The sequence below is a fragment of the Drosophila pseudoobscura genome, chromosome X (assembly GCF_009870125.1).
Source record: "Drosophila pseudoobscura strain MV-25-SWS-2005 chromosome X, UCI_Dpse_MV25, whole genome shotgun sequence".
Taxonomy (NCBI): Eukaryota; Metazoa; Arthropoda; class Insecta; order Diptera; family Drosophilidae; genus Drosophila; species Drosophila pseudoobscura.
In genome coordinates this window covers 44,596,960-44,615,936 of record NC_046683.1, presented here as the reverse complement: position 1 = coordinate 44,615,936, position 18,977 = coordinate 44,596,960, and the positions used below count along the sequence as shown (strand labels likewise).

Below are 18,977 nucleotides of genomic sequence, written 5' to 3'. Positions count from 1 at the left end.
TAAACCTTAAGCCAGCTGTAAATGTAACCCCTCCTCCATCTGACATTTGACAGAATCTCAAATCGCGTATAGTCACAGATCATGATTCACAATTCGGTCTAAGAACTAATCCATGTGAAAGTCTATATAATAACATATGTAATTGTTTATTTAAGAGCATACATACATACATACATATATACACACACACAATAATACCTAATACTGTTAACAGATATCATCATCACGAGTCGAATCGAATTGATAAAGCGGTGGGGTCATGTCGTACTTTAGCAGATCCCGGACGACATCGGTCATACGCCTCTTGAAAATTGGCAATGTGCGTTCGTTGAGCATGTCAAACTCTTCCACTAGTTCGCGGCACTTGGGGGCGTCGGTGGCCGATGCAGACAGATCCTGAATGGCCTCGGAGACTTCATCAATGTTGACCACTTCGTTGGCATTGGATATGAAGAAGGGCAAGGAAAACGCGGCCATTATCAGGCCAAATACACCAAAGAGCTGCAATTGACGGTCGAAGACGGTGCGCGGATAGATATCGTCTGCATTCAGATCGCAGGAGCCCAGTTTCCGGCTCAACGTGTCGTAGTAAATGTTCAGAAAGGCTGGTAGGTGCTCATCCCTCAGCTGCTTCTCTGTGCAGGCGAATAGGTAGTGAACAAGGTCTAGAACAGGTGGGGCAAAACGAGACATTTGGAAATCGATCAGCTTGGCTTCAACCGCCAGATCAGAGTGAGTCTGTGGAGAAGATGGGACTACTTATAGACTCGGCTTACGACTGAGATCGAAAATTGCGCGCTAACCTCGTGCCTATACAGAATATTGTTGTTCCAGAAGTCGCCATGACAGATGACCGCGTGAGGCGACTGCGATGCGCCGTCCACACAGTAGAGTGTTAGGGCCTTTAGATTCCTCTCACAGCGTTCCAGCACCTCCATCATAGGCGTTGTGTCGTCGTCCCGCGCTTCGTCCTGCTCCAGCATGAGTCGAGTGCGCCTCAGCATTGCCTTGCCAAATTCGATAGTCACCGTCTCAATGTTCGCCGTGAATAGGTTGTCCTGCCGCACATGATCCACCAGTTCTCTGAACTTTACCTGATTGCGTTGCTGTAGGATAAAGGAGCACGCATGCAGCTCGGCCACCGCCTTGAGGGTGGACACCACAATGTCGTAGGTGGGCATAGAGCTGCGTGGGTTTGTCTGAAAACCGTTTTGGGACAGGTCCTCGAAGATCAGGAACTCGTCGGGCGCCTGCAATCCGGATGCCAGCAATTCAGGTGCCACTGTGAAGGCACTATGGTCGTCCGCTAATTCGCGGTATGTGTGGAACACGTTCTGGTACATGAACACTTCTCGGGCGTAATAGTCGACTACGTGCATGTGTTGTCGTCTTGCCTCGTTCTTGGGCGCCATTTTGACCACTACCCTCTTCGCCTTGGACTCTGTTGGCCAACTCACGAGCAGGACCTGTCCGTAGGCATTCTCTCCGACGCCCGCTATTGGCTGCGCGACTAGCGACACATCTTGGCGTTGATATAGGGCCAAAAGAGCATTGCTCACAGCGCTTGACAGCTCACAATCACTCTCAGTCATGCTTTTGTTTCTGTTAGACTCTGAAGCTTCTTCGTCACCGCCGAATGAATCTATCTTTCCGACTGGCCCTGTTGCAGCTCTCGTTCCGGGTTTTATAGTTGGCTGGCTCTGTGGGAAAAGCTCTCGGTGATAGTTACCTGCTGCATCGTGGGTGGTGCGAGAGAGTCGGTCGTATCGCCGTGTGAAGTCGGAGGGGATGGCGATCCTGTAGCGGCGCTCAGGATTTCAGCCTCTCCGAGCCATCAATCCAAACAAAATTCTTATGATCTGAAAGCATTGTAGCAGTTCGCGGTGCGCGGGGACTCCCCGCCCTGCCAGCTCACGTGATTATCGTTTATATATCTGCTATGATGGGCACTCGGGTCCTACCTGAAGGCGCCTCACACTCCGAGTTTCCGCCTCAGTTGGTCCTCAGTTAGTATTAGTTTCGGGTGATGTGTCGTTGCCCTGGCTCAAGGTCACTTCCAACGGCCTGTATGCATGTGCACTCACATACACTCGTACACACACTCAACGAGTTAGAAGAGCATTCCATAAAAAAAAAATAAAAAAAATAGCAAAAACTTGAACGCTCGTCATACCAATTTCTGGGGGGAAGCATTACTATGACCAGGTAGGTTTCTAAGCAATCGGACGATGAACTTGACACACGAATGTGCACTCTCTTCTCCGAATAGCTCGCCAAATGTACGATCGAAGCTGAGAGGGACGGACTCCCTCCCGCGACCGACTCGAGGCTTTAGCTTGAGAGGGAGATAGATAGGAAGCGAAAGCTTTCGCTTGGTTAAAGGTTTAGCTTTCATTGCCATTGAATAGGTACGGTGGCGCACCGGAGGTCGTTGAACCTACGACACAATTACGAAAGCAATGCGTGTTGCCCAACTGCCCGAGAGACCCAAAATATAGTTTCGCTTTCTGATACCGCCCACTGGCTGGGTATGCTCGATTCCTGTAAGTGTATGCCACAACCGGAAGGAAGTACCTAATGAATTAATTAGGTAGCCGTGTGTATAGTTTTTACATTTTACATTTCACATCTGTATCGTTAAATATTTATTTATAAAAAAAAAGTATACATAACAACAAAAATGTACATTCTCCATATTTTACCCCCTATTTGTTTGATTTCAATTTTTGTATTTGTATTTATTTTAAAATATGTTTCGATCAGTTAAAACCGTAGACAGTGTGGTAGCTATACTAATTTGTGCCTTAAATATGTTGTTATTACATATGTACATACATGCATATACCTACAAGGATACGAAATTATCATAGGAATAAGAGTTCTAGTTAGATGGGGATACGATACTCCACTGATAGATCGATGGGAACCAGATTTCCACAATGTAAAAACACTCAGAATCTCGAAGTAGATTTGTCTTAAATGAGGTATTCCAGCTGTCCCACAAGCTGGGCGCCTTCGATTGATCCGCTTAAATATATAAGTATGAACGACTATTTTTGCCCATCAACCGGTTCTGTGAAAGGACAATCAGAATTAGGATAGATGGTAAGCCGAGCAGTTCTGTTCGGACTGATGCAAGTGAAAGATATTTTTCTATGTTCGGTGATATTGCTTCTTTTGTTGCTTAATTGCTAAATAAAATAATTGGTTGAATGGTCTCTAGCATTATCCAAATTATCTGGAATAGTCTTAGGTATTTACGTAGGTCTAACTTATCCTGAAACTCTTCCTATCATATAGCCAAGCCGATTCTATAATACAAACACTAAAACTGTTACAGATTCAAGATTACAACACTTCCTTAACTAAATGGCTTATTTGATGATGCTATTGCGCTAATTGAAACACTTAAACTACTTCCTACGCTCGTGAGCTACGGCACTTCCGTGGGCTCGGACTCGGTCTCGGGCTCGGGCTCGGCAGTGTTTGAGTTTGAGTTCTCCTCGGACTTTTTGGATGCTGGCGAATCGGTGAGATTGGGCGAGAAGTCGCGCAGCTTGACAACATTGCCCACACACACGGCATTGGCCGCCTCAGCGACGGAGTAGCCAATGTTGGGCGGCGTTCCTTCCGGATACCCCAGATAGTAGTCAGCAATGCGGCCGGCTTCGCGCAGCCCGCTCAAGTAGGCCCCGTGTACTGTGGCAGGATAGTTCCGTATCGTGTGCTCGCCGGCAAAGAACAACCGCGGAAGCCCCTCAGCGTCCTTGCTCGAGCGTTGCCCACTGGCAGGCGGCGGTATGACGGGTGCTGCCAACAGGTCGTAATCACTCCCAGAGGACCCTACGGAGACGTAGCTGTAGGAGCCGCGAGCCCATGGATCGCTGCGCCAGCGCGTGACCACCGTCTCCTTTGGCTGGGGCACAGAGGTATTGCCGAAAATGTTCTTCAGAACTGACATGCAACGACCGATGATGACGTCGTCTGTTACACTCTCCACAATATTCGCGGCCATTCCGGCGACTAGAGCCAGCAGCACTGGGGACGAGCTAATGCTCCAGAAGAGAAACATTTCCCCTAAATCATAGCGATTAGCAAATACTTCTGATTGTGGTATTCCGGTAATCACTTACCGCGACTAGCCGTTGTGCTGCCCACATGGCCGAAGAGATTGGCATTGGGATCCCAGAAGATGCGATCGAAGCAGAGGACCACCTTGTTCAGATTTCCGAATCCCAGGCGACGTATCGCCTGCCGCTTCCAGTCCGGCAGAGGGGGGTCAAACTTAACAGTGTTTTTCTGCTGGGATTCCTCCTCGGCCACCGCTACCTTCAGCACCCCAAGAGTCAGTGTGCAGACAGCAAGGTCAGCCTTGTATGTCATCACAGAGTTGCTGGTCTTCATGTTCTCAGCCACAATCTCAATGCCATTGGGGCCGTACTTGATCTCCTTGACGGCGCTGTTGACGCGAATGTCTAGGTTTTCGGTGAGCGCCACGGGCACGCAAGAGTAGCCATTCCGAACGGTCGTGTGGTGGCCAATGAACTCAAAGTCGTCGTCCTGGTCCCAGTGCTTCAGTGACAGGTTATTCAGTCGCGTGGCATTCGCGAACTCCAGGTTGGCAAAATGCCAGTCTAGAATGAGGCGATCACGTGTGTTGAGGTACACATCGCTGGAAAATATTCGGATGCATTAGCCCGTGGAAGCAGCTCAGGAGGAATCAAGACGGAATCTAGCCACTTACCTGGGTTTGTTTTGCTCCAGCTCGTGGAGCTTGGACACCATCCGTTTGTTCTCGTCGTGGAGTTCTTTGAACTGCTTGACCGTGTCTTCCAGCTTAACCTGGGTATGGCGTATGTTGTACTCCTGTCTCGCGTAGCTCGTGTCGCTCTCGACGCCCTTTGGGCAGCGCTTCTTCACCATGGAGATGTGCTCGGTTCTGAGGGCGTCGATGGTCTGCTTGACGGCCTTAATCCGCTTCCGGTGCTCGATGATCTTCTTCTGGGCAGCAATAATATCCTGCATATGTTGCGCCCGCTTGTTCATGGCCTGCATCTCTTGCATGCTTATGACCCACTCCAGAGCATCGCCCAACGACACAGGACAGTCTCCGGCATAATTGAAGTCTAGGCGATGGGACAGGTAGCTGGCCGACTCCAGCAGTCGGTTGAACTCTAGCTCAATGACGTCGTCCTTCTCCTTTGGCACTGGCTTGCCGTCCGGGCCGTAGAGCGGACATGTCTGGTGTATGGGCACCAGATCCATGCCGATCTGCTTGCTCAATATGGTCATCGGATTGCCGTACACACCCGTCACCACCATAGCCCCAAGGTCCGCTATGTAGCTGTTCTTCCGGAAGGTGGCAATGCGTCCGCCCACTCGATCCCGAGCCTCCAGCACAATGACGTCCATCCCGAACTGTTGCAGCTGCTGGGCAACGGCCAACCCGGAGATACCCGCACCGATGACAATCACCTTGCCCAGCTTCTTGGCCGGAATGGGCACTAGGCGCTTGAAGATGCCAAAGTTAATGAACCCATGTCGCTCCAGGAACGAGTGGACGCGCCGCACTAGGTTCGGTTCGCTGTCGAAGGGCGGCGGCAGTGCTTTTAGCGCGCTCCTGAAGCTCAGCTGCAGCTTAGGATTTTCCACCCACATGTGGAGCAGGTTGTTGCGGATGTTAAGGAACACGCGGTGTCCCAGTATGCCCGAGCGGCTGATGTCGGGAAAGCAGGCCTCCTCGTTAGGGGTCATCTTCCCAAAGGGCAAGCGGGACTGAAACACAGCCCCCTCCTCCCCTGACAGCACTGTGGGCGTGCCCATATCCCGGTTTCGCGACTCTCCATTTGTGGATGGGGCACTGCGCGTGCCCGAGTTGGCCGAACCCCCGCCCGCAGATGCCCCAGCAGCAGTAGTCTCCGATTTGCGGGAGCGTGGCTCCGACTGTGCCTGGGCCTGGACGCGCTTCTCCCCCGACGGGTTGCTGGTGCTGGCCGTGGGTCCAGCGCTGCCCTTTTCACTGCCTGCCGCCTCGCCACTAGTGCTGGGCTTGTTTGTTGTGTAGTCCACTTTGGGCTTGTTGCGGCGACTCGTACGACGTTCATCGTTGGCGTTGGCGTTGGCGTTGGCACTGCCACTGGCACTGGTGCTGGTTGCAAGGGCATCGTTGGAGTCATCGTCGTTGATTTTTTGCTTCGATTGGCTGCCAGGAGCAGGTGCTGAGGCTGTCCTCTTCGGGGATGGCTCACCATCCGAGTCGTCGCTGATCAGAGTCACGTAGTCTATGGGCACTTTGGCGCTGGCGCTGTTGCTACCGCCGATGGCCTGGGTTGTCTTCATCGCAGGTCTCCTCCGAATCCTCTGGGAGTCGGCGATGGGGAATCTGTGTTCTTCGCCCTGTGTCGTAGCATAAACGAAATGAAATGCGGCCGCGAAAAAGATGGATACATAGACGGACACAACTTACAAGGGAGGAGGCAGGGAGTCAGAAGCTGGGGGGCCACTGGCCCGCGCACAACTGAGCCGGATCGGGCGACTAGAGGCTGGGCAGGGTCCAATGCATCTCAAATATTATCCTTAACTTCAGTTAACTTTGATTTTGCGACACGTTTTGGTTGCGGCGAACGATGCGAATGGAATGGCCTGGCGGTTGGGGTCGGATCCGTTCCTTTGGGCGCGACTTGTTGCGAAAATAATCGACAAGAAACGGTTTGTAGCTTAGTTCTGGAACCCACAAGCCTGACACACACAATGCTTTTGATTTTACGTTAACGTTTTCAATCGCTTTTTCGACATTTTATTTTATTGCAAATTGTAAAATTGTTTATGTGCCGAAATACGCGTTCTATTTGACTTTTTCCCATAATATACAATTGGTCACACTAATCTCCTATCGACATAATACCTATCGATGGTCACAGGGAAACGCACTACAGTAGAAAAACTGGGCAGACTGTTTGTTTGTGTAACTGCTATTTAAATTGGGAACTGCAAACGTTGATATCAGAACGCCTCGAATCAGGAAAAACACGTCCCCTCTTTTGTCAGTGGTTAATCTTTCTGTAATTATGATCCGATCTTAACTGCTATTGGGCTGCTCGTCACAGCAGTTGTCGTAGATGATCTTGCTGCTGCACGCCTGAATCACCTCGTCGAAGAAGTGATCAAAGTGGCAGGTACTCTCCGCCACCTCCAGGCCATCGACGCACTGAATGTAGTTATGGCAGTAGTTTTTGCTGCTGACGACCAGCATGGTGCCCCTGCCATCGCATCGGTTGTGGGTGCACACCACGTCAGTGGCTTTGCCGCAGAGCTGGCGCCCCTCGTCGAAGAAGGTGCCCTCCGGGCACTGGTTCCACAAGGGATCCAGGTCGGCCACAGTGCCGAAGGCCTTGCAGATAAAGTATCCACGACATGTGGCTGAATCCGACTTGAAGACGACCTTGCTGCTGGCGGCGCATACCCCCTCCTTGGAGTGGGCATCACAGGCTACCAGATTGCGCGCCACGCAGTCGCCGGTCTCCACATTGAAGTAGAGCTTCGATTTGCACTTAGTCAGCGTTTGCTTAGAGTTTTTGCACACGTAGTAGTAGCTGCAGTCATCCTCGTACCGAAATGCGGTATTCTCCGGCAGGATCTCGCATATGTTCGCCACGTCCACGCACTGCGAGTCCACGCCGTGCATGCACGCCTGGCTCGACTCGCTAAAATGCTGACCAATGGGGCAGGCACCTGCCAGCGGCACGCCATCACGACAGTAGAAGTACTGCTCGCAGTTTGTCGGATCGGACACCCAGGTGCCGTTCCGGCCCTCGCACCGATTGCCACAGTACAAGTGACTGTTGGAGAGCTCCTTGACACACTCCTGTTTGATGCTGTTGTAGTAGGGCGTGGTGCCCTCGCAGAACTTCATTATGCCTTCGCCGTCGCTGCAATGGATGTACTCGTCGCAGGTGCCGGGCTTCCGGATGTTGGTGCCATTCTTGAACAGGCGGCACAGCTCCGAGTAATCGCCAACGGCTTCCGAGAAGCCCGGCAGGCAGAAGATCAGCAGGCAGGCTCCAAACAGCACCTCACAAGCGTTTTTCGCTACCAAAGACAAGAAAGATTGATTTCATGAATATTCATTTATTAGGGATACATCCCCGACCTTATATTGAGTATACAATATAAGTATGTATATTTTTAGTATTCAAGGTCCCCAATAGAAAGGCACCCTATCTCTGTTTGTTTTGTTGTCTATTTCTACCCTTGGGATTGCAAGCAGATAAAAACTTACATAGCATTCTGTGCTAATTATTGGGAAACTCCGTTTAATTTCCAGAAGAAAACAAAAATATGAAGTATTTGATGTGGCTTCTAGTAGCAATTGTTGCCAACTAAATGGAGATTTCCGAATGGAAAAAGTTTTTATTTAAGAAGGGAACATGACTATTGATACTGATACCGATACCATATACCAAATACACCACACCCTATACACTTTATTGCCCCATTAATAGCAGGTGTGCGAATCTTATCGATGCTTGCAAAAGAGCGCAAAGCCATTGATATATTCGTCCACTTATTGTAGATCCTATGGCCATGCTCCTTGCTCCACTGCAGGCAGACACTAACAATTCACTAATTAAAAAGCCTGGATGCGACACTACTCGTAGTTCTGCATGGTGCGTTGGCGGTGTTTCTGCAGAGATCTCCGTTTGCTGATCGTAAATGCCATTTTATAGGCTATTAATTAATTGATATTTATAAATCACGGTTCGGTAGTCACATCGTGATTGTGTTGTGGGTATTGCCACTGCCTGATAAGGCAAAACACCTAATTGTTTTTTGTTATACCCGTTACTATAAATGGGTATAGGGGTATATTAGATGTGTGGTGAAAGTGGATGTGTGTACGTCTAGAAGGAAGCGTTTCCGACCCCATAAAGTATATATATTCTTGATCAGCATAAATAGCCGAATCGATTGAGCCATGTCTATCCGTCCGTCCGTCTGTTCGTCCCTATGAGCGTCTAGTGCTTAGAGACTATAAGAGCTAAAGCAACGAAATTTTGTACGGGAAAACCAAACCAACCAGAATCGCAGAAAGTAACTATATTTTCTAGACTGCAGAATCTAAACCAGATAGTAATATTATTATAGCCAGAATGATGAACAAATTTCACTCTCTCTCGGTCTGTCTCTCTCTAACGCACACGTTTCACAGTCGGCTTTGCCTGTCGCTAAAAGTGAGCGCCTAGATCTCAGAGACTATAAGAGCTCCAGCAACAAATTTGGTATCCACACTCCTGTGATATCGAACCTGCACAAGAGGATTTTACAATTTCGCCCCACCCCCTTCCACCCCCGCAAAGGATGAAAATCTGTGGCATCCACAAATTTGAAGATACGAACAAATTTGAGACCTACAATCATAGAGAATGACCATATCTACCAGATTGGATAAGACCGGATAATTTTTATTGATTTGTTCCTTAATCAATTGGCAGTGGCCTCGCAGCGCCCGACGACACGTTCAGACACGTTTTCTGTCTCTCTCGCACGCACTCTTTGTCGCTCAATGTAGCCATACTGACTATGTACCGGGTAGATATGTAGAGTTGCGGCTGCAGCAGCAACTCACAAAGTTCCCCCTTGTTTTTTTTTTTGTTTTCTGTAATCAGAACGTAAACAGTTTCCAAACAAGCCCCAACTGATAGCCATGAAATCGAAAGCGCCATAATATTTTATGATGGCCAAAGCGAAAGTGAAACAATGGCCGTAGTCATAAAGTCCTAACCAGCACGTCTTAGATTTCATTAAAAATAAACACCTTTAAGCGATTTCCAGCTAAGAGTACTGTTCAAAAGTCTACTTGTCATCCGGCGTTGGCGATGCAGCCGGTCGAAAACTTGAACATAGTTTCCATAACAACTGGATGAGCACTCCCGACCATATATGTACCCTCTACGAGTACTATACAAAATAAATGTATGAGCACTATTAAATCTCTGCGGTTTATTGTATAGCAACATCTAGCATATGGCGTAGGATACAACGCTGGAGACACAGCCGCCCTTTGCCTCGTCGAAGAATAGATTGCCACATGACTGCTCGTCGAAAGCTACTCCATCGATGCAACGTAGGTAGTTGCGACAGCCCTTGGTGCTGCTGATCACGAAGGGAAGCGAACGACCGTCACAGCGATCCTCTGTGCATTTCACGAGATTAGGGCTGCGACAGGTCTCGGTGCTGGCGTCGAAGAAGGTGTCCTGGGGACATTGGTTCCAAGTGGGATTGGGATCTGGGGTGCCATTCGACTGCTTGGCGCAGAAAAAGTATCCCCGACATGTGGCTCCATCCGAGACGAACTTGTTTTCATACGGCTTCGTTGCCTTGCCACACACATTGCTGGGCAGTGGATGGGCGACACAGTCCACCAGGGATTTAGCGACGCAATCGCCGGTGCTGGCCTGGTAGTACTGGGACGAGCAGGTCTTTGTCTTCAAGAGGTTCTTTTCGCACACGTGGTAGCTGGCGCAAGACTGCAGGTTGTCGAAGTTCACTTTGTTCTTTACGATGTTGCAGTACTCGAAGTCGCTGGCGGTGCAATCCGACTCGTAGAGCCGCGTGCAGGTCTGGGTAGTGGCATTGAAGTGCGTGTCCTGCGGGCAGGTGCCGAACATGGGCGTTTCCTGGTCCAGGCAGTAATAGTATCCGTAGCAGGATTTCGGGTCAGCCACGAACTGGCTTGTGGCATTCACGCAGGACACATAACACGACGTGTCGTCCGTCAGTTTCTTTACGCATTTCCCCGTGTCTTTGTCGAAGAACGGCGTGGTTCCGCTGCAGGAGCCGTAAATGCTGACAGAGTCAATACAGGTGATGTACTGGCTGCAGGAGTCGGGGTCACGGATTACCGTGTTGTTGGAGAACAACCTGCAAATGTCCTCCTCTCGAGCAACAGCCATGGGGCAGGCTAGGACCATCAGCAGAGCCGGGCCCATCACCACTGCCAGGTTAAGATGTGCTCCGAAAGCTGCAAAGGAAAACATGGAGAAATATTACTCTGGCAAATCTACCGTCGCGACGGTACCAACCTCTCATTGTAAGCGATCTTCAGTATAAGTAGTCGTGGAATGATGTGCTCGGCAGGGCGACTGGTGCCGAACTAATGGCTATTACAGGTCACACATTTCGCACTTCGGTTGGCTTTATTGCCTCGCATATCGAAGGATCAGTAATCATTTTTGGCAGCTATTTAGCTTTTGATTTTGTTGGAAGTTAAACACCCTGCAGAACGACAAAACGCAGACAATTTATGAGAACATTTGTAATTTATTGGATACTTGACTTCTCATAAGACGACGCTGAAAAAATCTCCGCTCCTGGCTAAGTCGTCGTGGCTGTTAGTGTTCGGGAATACGTGTAAATATATTGCTACCTCATGGTTTCTGCATGGTTTGGCTGCAATGCTATACTCTTTGGAAGGGTATAAAAAGAAAGATAAGCTACTAACTATGATTAAAATACCCTCTGAAATGTAATCGAATATGGGGTATATGACATATGTAGATGGTATGACGCTTTCAAACCTACATATATCTCTAAATACAAAGGCACGACAAAAAAGATCTGGTCGGTTATTATTTTTATTTTAAGTCAATCAGTGCAGCGTCGGTTCGCTTTCCCCAGAACTTATCCAGCATGGAGTGCATCCACTAGACCTGAAGCTCTGGTTGAAGCAGGTCGCCGCTGAAACCTAAAGGCTTGATTCGTTTTCCTTTGAAATAATTCTGCAAGCAGTTCATTGACTAAATTCTGAATATAATAAGATTTGAATAATAGCTAGAATATTTTTTCATACTCATTCAACGCTGAAAAATGATTGCGTTTCGAATAGAGGTCCATTGCTTAATCACGCAGCCGATAGAATACAAATTTTGACTTTACTATAATTGCCATTGACAATTGGTAAAAGACAACGTATATACAACAGATAAGATAACTGGCAAGGAAAGAGAACGAGAACGAGCATGAAAATAAGAAGGCGAGAACGAGCATGAAAATAAGCAGGAGAGAACGAGCATGGAAATAGGCAGCAGAATTTCGATCAGCTGGCGGTGTTCATACATCGCCCTATAACAAACCATTATTTTGTATTCTAAACCATTGTTCCGCAATGCGTGTGCAGCGGCACACTGGTGTAATGCGGTCATCAGTTGGTGTGCCGCCGAAAGAAGTCATAAAATCACTAAGCACTATTTAGGTGCATGCTCGTAAATACATATGTATAACTGCTTTTAGTAATAAATATATATTATATAAAAAGTGATTTTTTCTTTGGTGTGACTGGAATTTTTTTTGATTTGAACACAAAAATTTTGTGCAATACTTGTTTTAAATTTAAAGAATGAGAGCTTTCAAGAGCTTTTTGAAGGTGAAGGTGAAGGCTTGATCAAATACCACATTGAGACCCGCAATATCAATAAAGGATACTTACGTATGAGTGCTGGAGTAGGTGCTCTGATGAACAACATGAATGAAGGGGACTGGGGCTAAGTTTTGATTCATATGTATCTCCTTGAACTCTATGCTCTTACGATCTGTTTGCATAATTATATAAAATGGTGCATACTTTCGGGTCTATCATATTTTAGTATATAAAGTTTGCTTTTAGGAGAACAGAAAATTGTAGGGGGCAATCCGAACTGCAGATAAGATACCATAACTGCTACCCAAAACAGGCAATCAATCATTCAACGACAATAAATCAAGATTGAGCCTGTTAAATGTACGTAGGGCATTCAAAAAAACGGGTCGTGATCGGATAATTCTTATAGACCCTTAAAACAGAGACTTTATATGACGAATTCATATTATCGTAAACTGACCATCCATCCCTACGGATTTTTTGGCAACGTTTTTATGCGATGTTTATGGGTTTATAGAAAATATGCATGAATTCATTTATCAGATGACTTTTTCAAGGAATTTCAGGTCTTATCAGTATGATTATAGACGCTACCAGACCACTTTAATTAATATACGATAAAGCTGCCTTAAATAAAAGTACCATTCAGTGAGCGAATATCTAAAAATATATTCATTATTTTGGTTACGAGAGAGGATATATGTATGTACATATATATACATACATATATATACATATATGTAGTATCGGTGAAACGTAGAAGAGAAAAAGACCAAGGATCGCTGGAAAATGAAAGTTTAGATAGTAAAAAATATCAAGGCAGCGAGTAAAGTGATCAATAAGTCCCATGCCATTAAATTAAAAATCAATTATAGACAAAGAAAACGCACGCAATCAGTCTCTGATTATCCGAATTCCGTCAGGGGTGTCATGTCAAAATAGCTGGCTACTAAGACACGGACAGGGCACGCTGTCCAGGTGCCGATTATAGCTTAAAAGGCGGTCTACGGTGGCCGAGTCCGCTAGTATAACATTAAACGTCCAGCGCCACTGACGGGGACTACCAGTGCGAGTACAATTACAATAATGAAAGGTGCGTGGTTTACCATAGTCCGGGGACGGGAACAAATCTTATCGCTCGACTCTGACTCTGACTCCGACTTCGACTCAGAATTTTAATTACGAATACGATATTCTGCGTTGCTGCCGGATGGCTTATCTGCGGAGCTGCTGGAGTGTCTGACAATTTTTTAATTAACGCGCTGCCAGGCTGTGCTTGGCAGGGTTTGGCAGAGCGCCTATAAAAGCGCACAGCCAGCTTTTGGTCAGGCTAGTACCAGCATCGCTCTCTCAAGTGGAATATCGAATACCGAGTGAATCTGTCGTAATTAACTCCAAGTCCGATCCAAATGGGAGGTAGGGCTCGGACTGGTGGCGAGGAGTCCTGCGTGGCATCCAAACCGTAACTGAACCCTCTATCTTTTCGATCTTCTACCCTTGCAGGTTTCAATATGAAGGTCTGCGCCCTTGCGGCCTGTCTGCTGCTGGCCGGGCAGGTGTCCAGCTACTCGATGGAGGATTTGTGCGCCCAGTGGTCGGGCTCCGGCTACGTGGGTAACCCCGCCGACTGTACTGGATGGGGCTACTGCCAGGGCCAGAAGCTGGTGTCTTGGAACACTTGCAAGAACGGCCTTGTTTTCAATGCCCAGACCTCAACCTGCGGATTTGCCAACTCAACTATTTGCACCACCAGCGCGGTGGCTACCTGCGCCGCCGCCAAGTCTCCTATGTATGTGGCAGTGCCCGATGATTGCAACAAGTATGGCTACTGCTTCGGAAACGGCACCATTGACTACGGCAGCTGCGGTACCGGCGGAGTCTATGCCGCCCACAGCAATGCTTGCATTTGGGGACCGGCTTGTCCTCAGGACTCCATCTGCCGTTTCATGAAAAATGATATTTTCGTCGGTGACCCAAATAACTGCGGCTCCTATCTGCTGTGCAACAACGGATACGGTACACCAGGATCATGTCCCACCAACACGTTCTACAGCGCGGGCAGCGGAAATTGCCAATCCACCAACCCATGCACTGGCGGTTCCGGCAGCAGTGGTAGTAATACAGGCAGTCCCTATACTGTTGGACAGCAAGTTAGTGGCGTGTGCAAAGACGGTAAAGCTATCGGTTCAGCCACAACCTTCTATGTGAGTGATACAAAAACATGCTATGGGTATTTTTACTGTACATCAACTACTGAGGATGGAATTTGGAATTCGTGTTTATTTGGAACCCATTTCGATCCTACGCCACAGCAATGCGTGTCACCCGCTGCTTACGCCTGCTCACTCAACCGTTGCGGCAATGTTGCTTCGCCCTTCATGGCTGTATTCAATACAAATTGCACGGAGTATGAAATCTGCTCGAGCAGCGCTACAAACTACTGTCCAAGCTCAAACAAGTACTACGATGAGGTACATAACATATGCACAACAAAACCACTTAATTACACTATTTGCGAGGCAAGCACATAAAATTACCTTAATCCCTAATAAATGCTCTATTCGGCACTGAAATGGTATTTCAACTCAATTCAAATTTAATAATTAGGCGAAATAGCTTATGTAGAAATTCGAAAGTATTCTTCTATGGATAATCTCATTCAAGCATTCTAAAAAAAAGATCAAAAACATGCTATGGGTATTTTTACTGTACATCAACTACTGAGGATGGAATTTGGAATTCGTGTTTATTTGGAACCCATTTCGATCCTACGCCACAGCAATGCGTGTCACCCGCTGCTTACGCCTGCTCACTCAACCGTTGCGGCAATGTTGCTTCGCCCTTCATGGCTGTATTCAATACAAATTGCACGGAGTATGAAATCTGCTCGAGCAGCGCTACAAACTACTGTCCAAGCTCAAACAAGTACTACGATGAGGTACATAACATATGCACAACAAAACCACTTAATTACACTATTTGCGAGGCAAGCACATAAAATTACCTTAATCCCTAATAAATGCTCTATTCGGCACTGAAATGGTATTTCAACTCAATTCAAATTTAATAATTAGGCGAAATAGCTTATGTAGAAATTCGAAAGTATTCTTCTATGGATAATCTCATTCAAGCATTCTAAAAAAAAGATCTGCAGAATTCGAAGACTATTAGAGGTGTAGAGGTGATGCTGTAGTTGTCATTTGATCGGAGTTTATGCTGTAAATGTATCCGATCTATGGCTCCTATTACCCATCCACTTACAGCGGAAAATTCTTCCAGATGAACAGAGCAAGAATAGAGAGTACCGATAAAAGATAGTGTGGCAACAATTAGAGAGAGAGAGTTTTTAGAGAGTTTAGAAAGTGCTATAAAATGCTCAAAGATTTTTGCAGCAAAGCTCTAGTATGTAGAGAAATATAGAGGTCACTTACGTTTATTGAATTTTAAGAACTGATTCATAGGTTTGATCATTACTTCTGCTTAGAAGTAAATCATCGCAAACTGATCCGAACTTGTGACCATTCCAAAATATTTATGAAACTGTGGACATTTAATAATGAGCTATGGTTAATAGTGGCAGCAGGAGTCAACCTCAACAAGAGTGCTATGGACATTTGGTAAAACGATACATGCACATACTCGTATATTTCCAAAAAATGGAGCCATCAGAAGGGGGAAAAACAATCAAGATTTTATCAGTACGGTATTCTAAGTAATTCAATTTCCCTTCGTCGTTCGACACTCCATCATCGACTGCTGATGACATGGAGTGCCTGGTATTCAATGGCAATATCAATGCCACGGCTCTCACTCTCATCTCCGACACATCCAATCTCGCTATCGATGCCGATGCCGATGCCGTGCAGATCAATCCGATATCGCATCTTCTACGTGTACTTGTACGTGTATGTCGTACGAGTATATTGTATATTGTATATTGATGGTGTCTGTCGTGTCGGTGGTGCTCCGTTCGAGTGCCAATGAGATCAATGACAATGTTATGCCGTGTAATTTACATGCTTCTCACTATCGTACATCGGAGTGCGAATGCTATCTGGTCCTCTGATTGAGATATCAGACACCGCGACAAGCGACTCCCTAGTCAGGTGCATTTTGGAAATTGTTTTTCGCCGAAGAAAAGAGCAGAATGCTCTTTGCATATTTAAGGGGGAGGCGGCCCCCTGACAGCGCATCATTCACGTTTTGGTTGCTGCTCACAAGGGATCGCACCGCAATTAAAATTCAAGGATACCAATAAAACTCTCCTCCGCACGGATATAGACTATGAAGCAAGGTAGGTGTCAGGCCGCCAGGGTGCCTTCCCCTCCAATTATCCACTCCTTCATCCCTCGCATTCACCTTCGTTCCGGTGCACTCCGGTGTTTCTCAAATGCAGCTAGGGGAATCCTGTCATTGCTCGCTCTGGCCAGCCTGGCAGCCATAGCCTTGGGCAGCAATGCGATCGACGAGTTCGATTACCTTTCGGTCCAGGAGATTTGTAGCCTGCTGCCGTGGGAGACGAGCTTCCTGCGCCCGACCACCTGCGACAACTGGGTGACCTGCCCGGCCAACGGCTCCAGCCTGGAGCAAGGCGCTTGCGCCACCGGACTGTTCTACAATAAGCAGCTGGGCCGCTGCAACGTGGCCGCGAGCGTCAGGTGTCCCTACACAGGTGTGGAGGTCGGTGCCCCCGCTAACCTGTGCGCCAACGAGACCGAAGGCAGCTTCGTGCAAGACCCCAGCAGCAGCAACTGCCGCGGCTACATCCTCTGCCAGGGCCACACCCAGATCCACGCCAACTGCCCCAGCGAGCTGATCTTCAATCCCACTTCCCGCTCCTGCGTCTACAACAACCAGTACACGTGCCCGCAGAGCCAGAAGACGCACACCAGCCCGGCATGTCGGGCCCTGCCCAACAACACGCGCCTGGCTCACACCGAGCACTGCGAGAGGTACTACGAGTGCATAAACGATATCCTCCACACCCGCGAGTGTGAACCTCAGAAGGCCTACGACGTGAACAGGGGCTACTGCGTGGACATCGATTTGGTGTCCTGCTATGCCACGGCCGCCCTGCCGGAGCCGGAGAACACATACTGCCTGAACAGAACCGCTGGATACCACGCGGATGACCAGTCCTGCAGCCATTACTACATCTGCGGCAAACCCGTCAACGGCAAGTACGACACGGAGCCCCAGCATCTGAGCTGCGCCCTCGGCCAGTACTTTGACATCGAGAAACTCTCCTGTCGCGACCGTCTCAACGTTCGCTGTTTGCTGGACCGCTGCGTGGGCAATAACATGTCGTACGTGAACGTGGTCGATGATTGCCAAAAATATGCCCGCTGCTCGGGCGGCGTCACCGCCGGCACCGGCCGTTGTCCGGAGAATTACTACTTCGATGAGCGCAGCCAGGGCTGCACGCCCATCAACTACAACTACATTGCCTGCTCGCCGAGGATTGTCTAACCCGTAATTGGCTCACCCGTAAATTAAAATAAAACCCGAGCGTATCATGGTGGAGGTCACAAGTTAGAGGATGGGCATACATGGAAGCAACACTAGCACGCACGATTAAACATTTTCCCAACACGGTAGAACACGAGATATTGTAATTTTGAATTTTTTTTTTTGCATACTTTTATTAATATTAAACTTCAATAATGCATTCCAATTCCTTCCAATAGCTATGCCGGTTTATATATTACTATAGGGGCTAGTTCATAGTTCAACTTAACGATAAAATGATAGGACTGTTTTATGCCTGATCGAAGAATGCACGATCCACGTTCACCTCTAGTCATCCTCCTCAGCATCATTTTACTCGAATGATTTGAATACTCCTCTTTCGTAGTCCATGATGGGACTCCACTCGAATGATGAGGATCGGGACGAAGATGGAGATGGAGATGGGGACGTGGCCAGAGGAAGGAGACAGCAAATGTTCATTTGCAGAGCTCGAGCTGTGCCTCGATAAGGTTCCTTCCAGAAGAGTTCTTTGGTACGGGGTACGGGTACGGCCTTCCCCATCAAATTACGCCGCATACCACATGCCGCATACCGCTTTTGGCAATCGCTCTTCGTTACAGTTCAAGTGCCCAGACATTATCAATTTTCAATTTTAATTAAAAGAGTACCATCGTCGCCAGATTTCGGGTTCGAAGAATTCGGTGCCATACCGTTATTTGATAGCCCGATAACAGATTCAACATTTGAGGGTGCTGACTTTTATACTATTTCCGTGTTCCGATCTTGCCACTGACTGAACAGGTGGGCAGGCACCCGCTTCAGGAGAGTGTTTGCCAGAAAAATTATGTTCCTCCACATGATTCGGAATCTGCTGTAGAGCTCTAGTATCCATAAAGGATATACTTATTATTTTTTTATTTTTTTTTTATTTTTTTAGTGTATAGATAATTGTGTATTTGGTGTATTTAATAAATATGGCCTCCGATTAGCGGGAATTCTGAGAAATAAGAGAGGCCGGAAAGTAGTCATGTGACAGCATGTGTGGAAGAAGATTCATGGATCCCCCGAGGCATGACAGGAGGCAGAAAGCTAC

The 18,977-nt window shown here is 47.6% G+C and overlaps 6 protein-coding genes across 8 annotated transcripts; 2 read left to right on the top strand and 4 right to left on the bottom strand.

Moving 5' to 3' along the window:
- Window positions 1–157: 157 nt before the first annotated feature.
- On the bottom strand, window positions 158–2,341 carry LOC4812868 (uncharacterized). The gene is made up of 3 exons (XM_033385177.1): window positions 1,962–2,341; window positions 804–1,903; window positions 158–738 (listed from the first exon to the last, which is right to left on the bottom strand). The coding sequence occupies exons 2-3, from the start codon at window positions 1,590–1,592 to the stop codon at window positions 208–210; spliced, it is 1,320 nt and encodes a 439-aa protein (XP_033241068.1). The 5' UTR covers window positions 1,593–1,903; window positions 1,962–2,341; the 3' UTR covers window positions 158–207.
- A 376-nt stretch (window positions 2,342–2,717) lies between these two features.
- LOC117185142 (possible lysine-specific histone demethylase 1-like) lies at window positions 2,718–6,881 on the bottom strand. The gene is made up of 4 exons (XM_033385176.1): window positions 6,467–6,881; window positions 4,745–6,396; window positions 4,134–4,672; window positions 2,718–4,077 (listed from the first exon to the last, which is right to left on the bottom strand). Exons 2-4 carry the CDS (start codon window positions 6,337–6,339, stop codon window positions 3,434–3,436), a joined length of 2,778 nt encoding a protein of 925 aa, XP_033241067.1. The 5' UTR covers window positions 6,340–6,396; window positions 6,467–6,881; the 3' UTR covers window positions 2,718–3,433.
- Window positions 6,882–7,043: 162 nt separating this feature from the next.
- LOC6900423 (peritrophin-44) lies at window positions 7,044–8,397 on the bottom strand. The gene is made up of 2 exons (XM_002134778.3): window positions 8,279–8,397; window positions 7,044–8,088 (listed from the first exon to the last, which is right to left on the bottom strand). Exons 1-2 carry the CDS (start codon window positions 8,283–8,285, stop codon window positions 7,079–7,081), a joined length of 1,017 nt encoding a protein of 338 aa, XP_002134814.1. The 5' UTR covers window positions 8,286–8,397; the 3' UTR covers window positions 7,044–7,078.
- A 1,576-nt stretch (window positions 8,398–9,973) lies between these two features.
- LOC4813811 (peritrophin-44) lies at window positions 9,974–11,177 on the bottom strand. Its single transcript, XM_001353269.4, has 2 exons — window positions 11,082–11,177; window positions 9,974–11,020 (listed from the first exon to the last, which is right to left on the bottom strand). The coding sequence occupies exons 1-2, from the start codon at window positions 11,086–11,088 to the stop codon at window positions 10,017–10,019; spliced, it is 1,011 nt and encodes a 336-aa protein (XP_001353305.2). The 5' UTR covers window positions 11,089–11,177; the 3' UTR covers window positions 9,974–10,016.
- Window positions 11,178–13,409: 2,232 nt separating this feature from the next.
- LOC117183180 (peritrophin-44) lies at window positions 13,410–15,468 on the top strand. 3 transcript variants are annotated; one of them, XM_033382284.1, is made up of 3 exons: window positions 13,723–13,831; window positions 13,919–14,636; window positions 15,104–15,468. In XM_033382284.1, the coding sequence occupies exons 1-3, from the start codon at window positions 13,825–13,827 to the stop codon at window positions 15,411–15,413; spliced, it is 1,035 nt and encodes a 344-aa protein (XP_033238175.1). In that variant the 5' UTR covers window positions 13,723–13,824; the 3' UTR covers window positions 15,414–15,468. The 3 variants fall into 3 exon arrangements, with proteins under 3 accessions (XP_033238176.1, XP_033238175.1, XP_033238174.1); XM_033382285.1 differs by lacking the exons at window positions 13,723–13,831; window positions 15,104–15,468 and adding an exon at window positions 13,410–13,508 and having other exon boundaries at window positions 13,919–15,001; XM_033382283.1 differs by lacking the exon at window positions 15,104–15,468 and having other exon boundaries at window positions 13,919–15,001.
- A 1,129-nt stretch (window positions 15,469–16,597) lies between these two features.
- On the top strand, window positions 16,598–18,089 carry LOC4812807 (peritrophin-48-like). The gene is made up of 2 exons (XM_033382282.1): window positions 16,598–16,709; window positions 16,812–18,089. Exons 1-2 carry the CDS (start codon window positions 16,700–16,702, stop codon window positions 17,882–17,884), a joined length of 1,083 nt encoding a protein of 360 aa, XP_033238173.1. The 5' UTR covers window positions 16,598–16,699; the 3' UTR covers window positions 17,885–18,089.
- Window positions 18,090–18,977: the final 888 nt, after the last annotated feature.

Bases quoted from the DNA above. Each gene is read 5' to 3' on its own strand.
- LOC117183180 (XM_033382284.1), top strand. The intron at 14,637-15,103 runs ATGCTATGGGTA...AAGATCAAAAAC, and splicing joins TATGTGAGTGATACAAAAAC to ATGCTATGGGTATTTTTACT.
- LOC117185142 (XM_033385176.1), bottom strand. From the start codon at position 6,339: ATGAAGACAACCCAGGCCATCGGCGGTAGCAACAGCGCCAGCGCCAAA. The intron at 4,673-4,744 runs GTAAGTGGCTAG...AATATTTTCCAG, and splicing joins CTGGAGCAAAACAAACCCAG to CGATGTGTACCTCAACACAC. The intron at 4,078-4,133 runs GTAAGTGATTAC...GCTATGATTTAG, and splicing joins CAGCACAACGGCTAGTCGCG to GGGAAATGTTTCTCTTCTGG.
- LOC4812868 (XM_033385177.1), bottom strand. From the start codon at position 1,592: ATGACTGAGAGTGATTGTGAGCTGTCAAGCGCTGTGAGCAATGCTCTT. The intron at 739-803 runs GTTAGCGCGCAA...TCTTCTCCACAG, and splicing joins ATATTCTGTATAGGCACGAG to ACTCACTCTGATCTGGCGGT.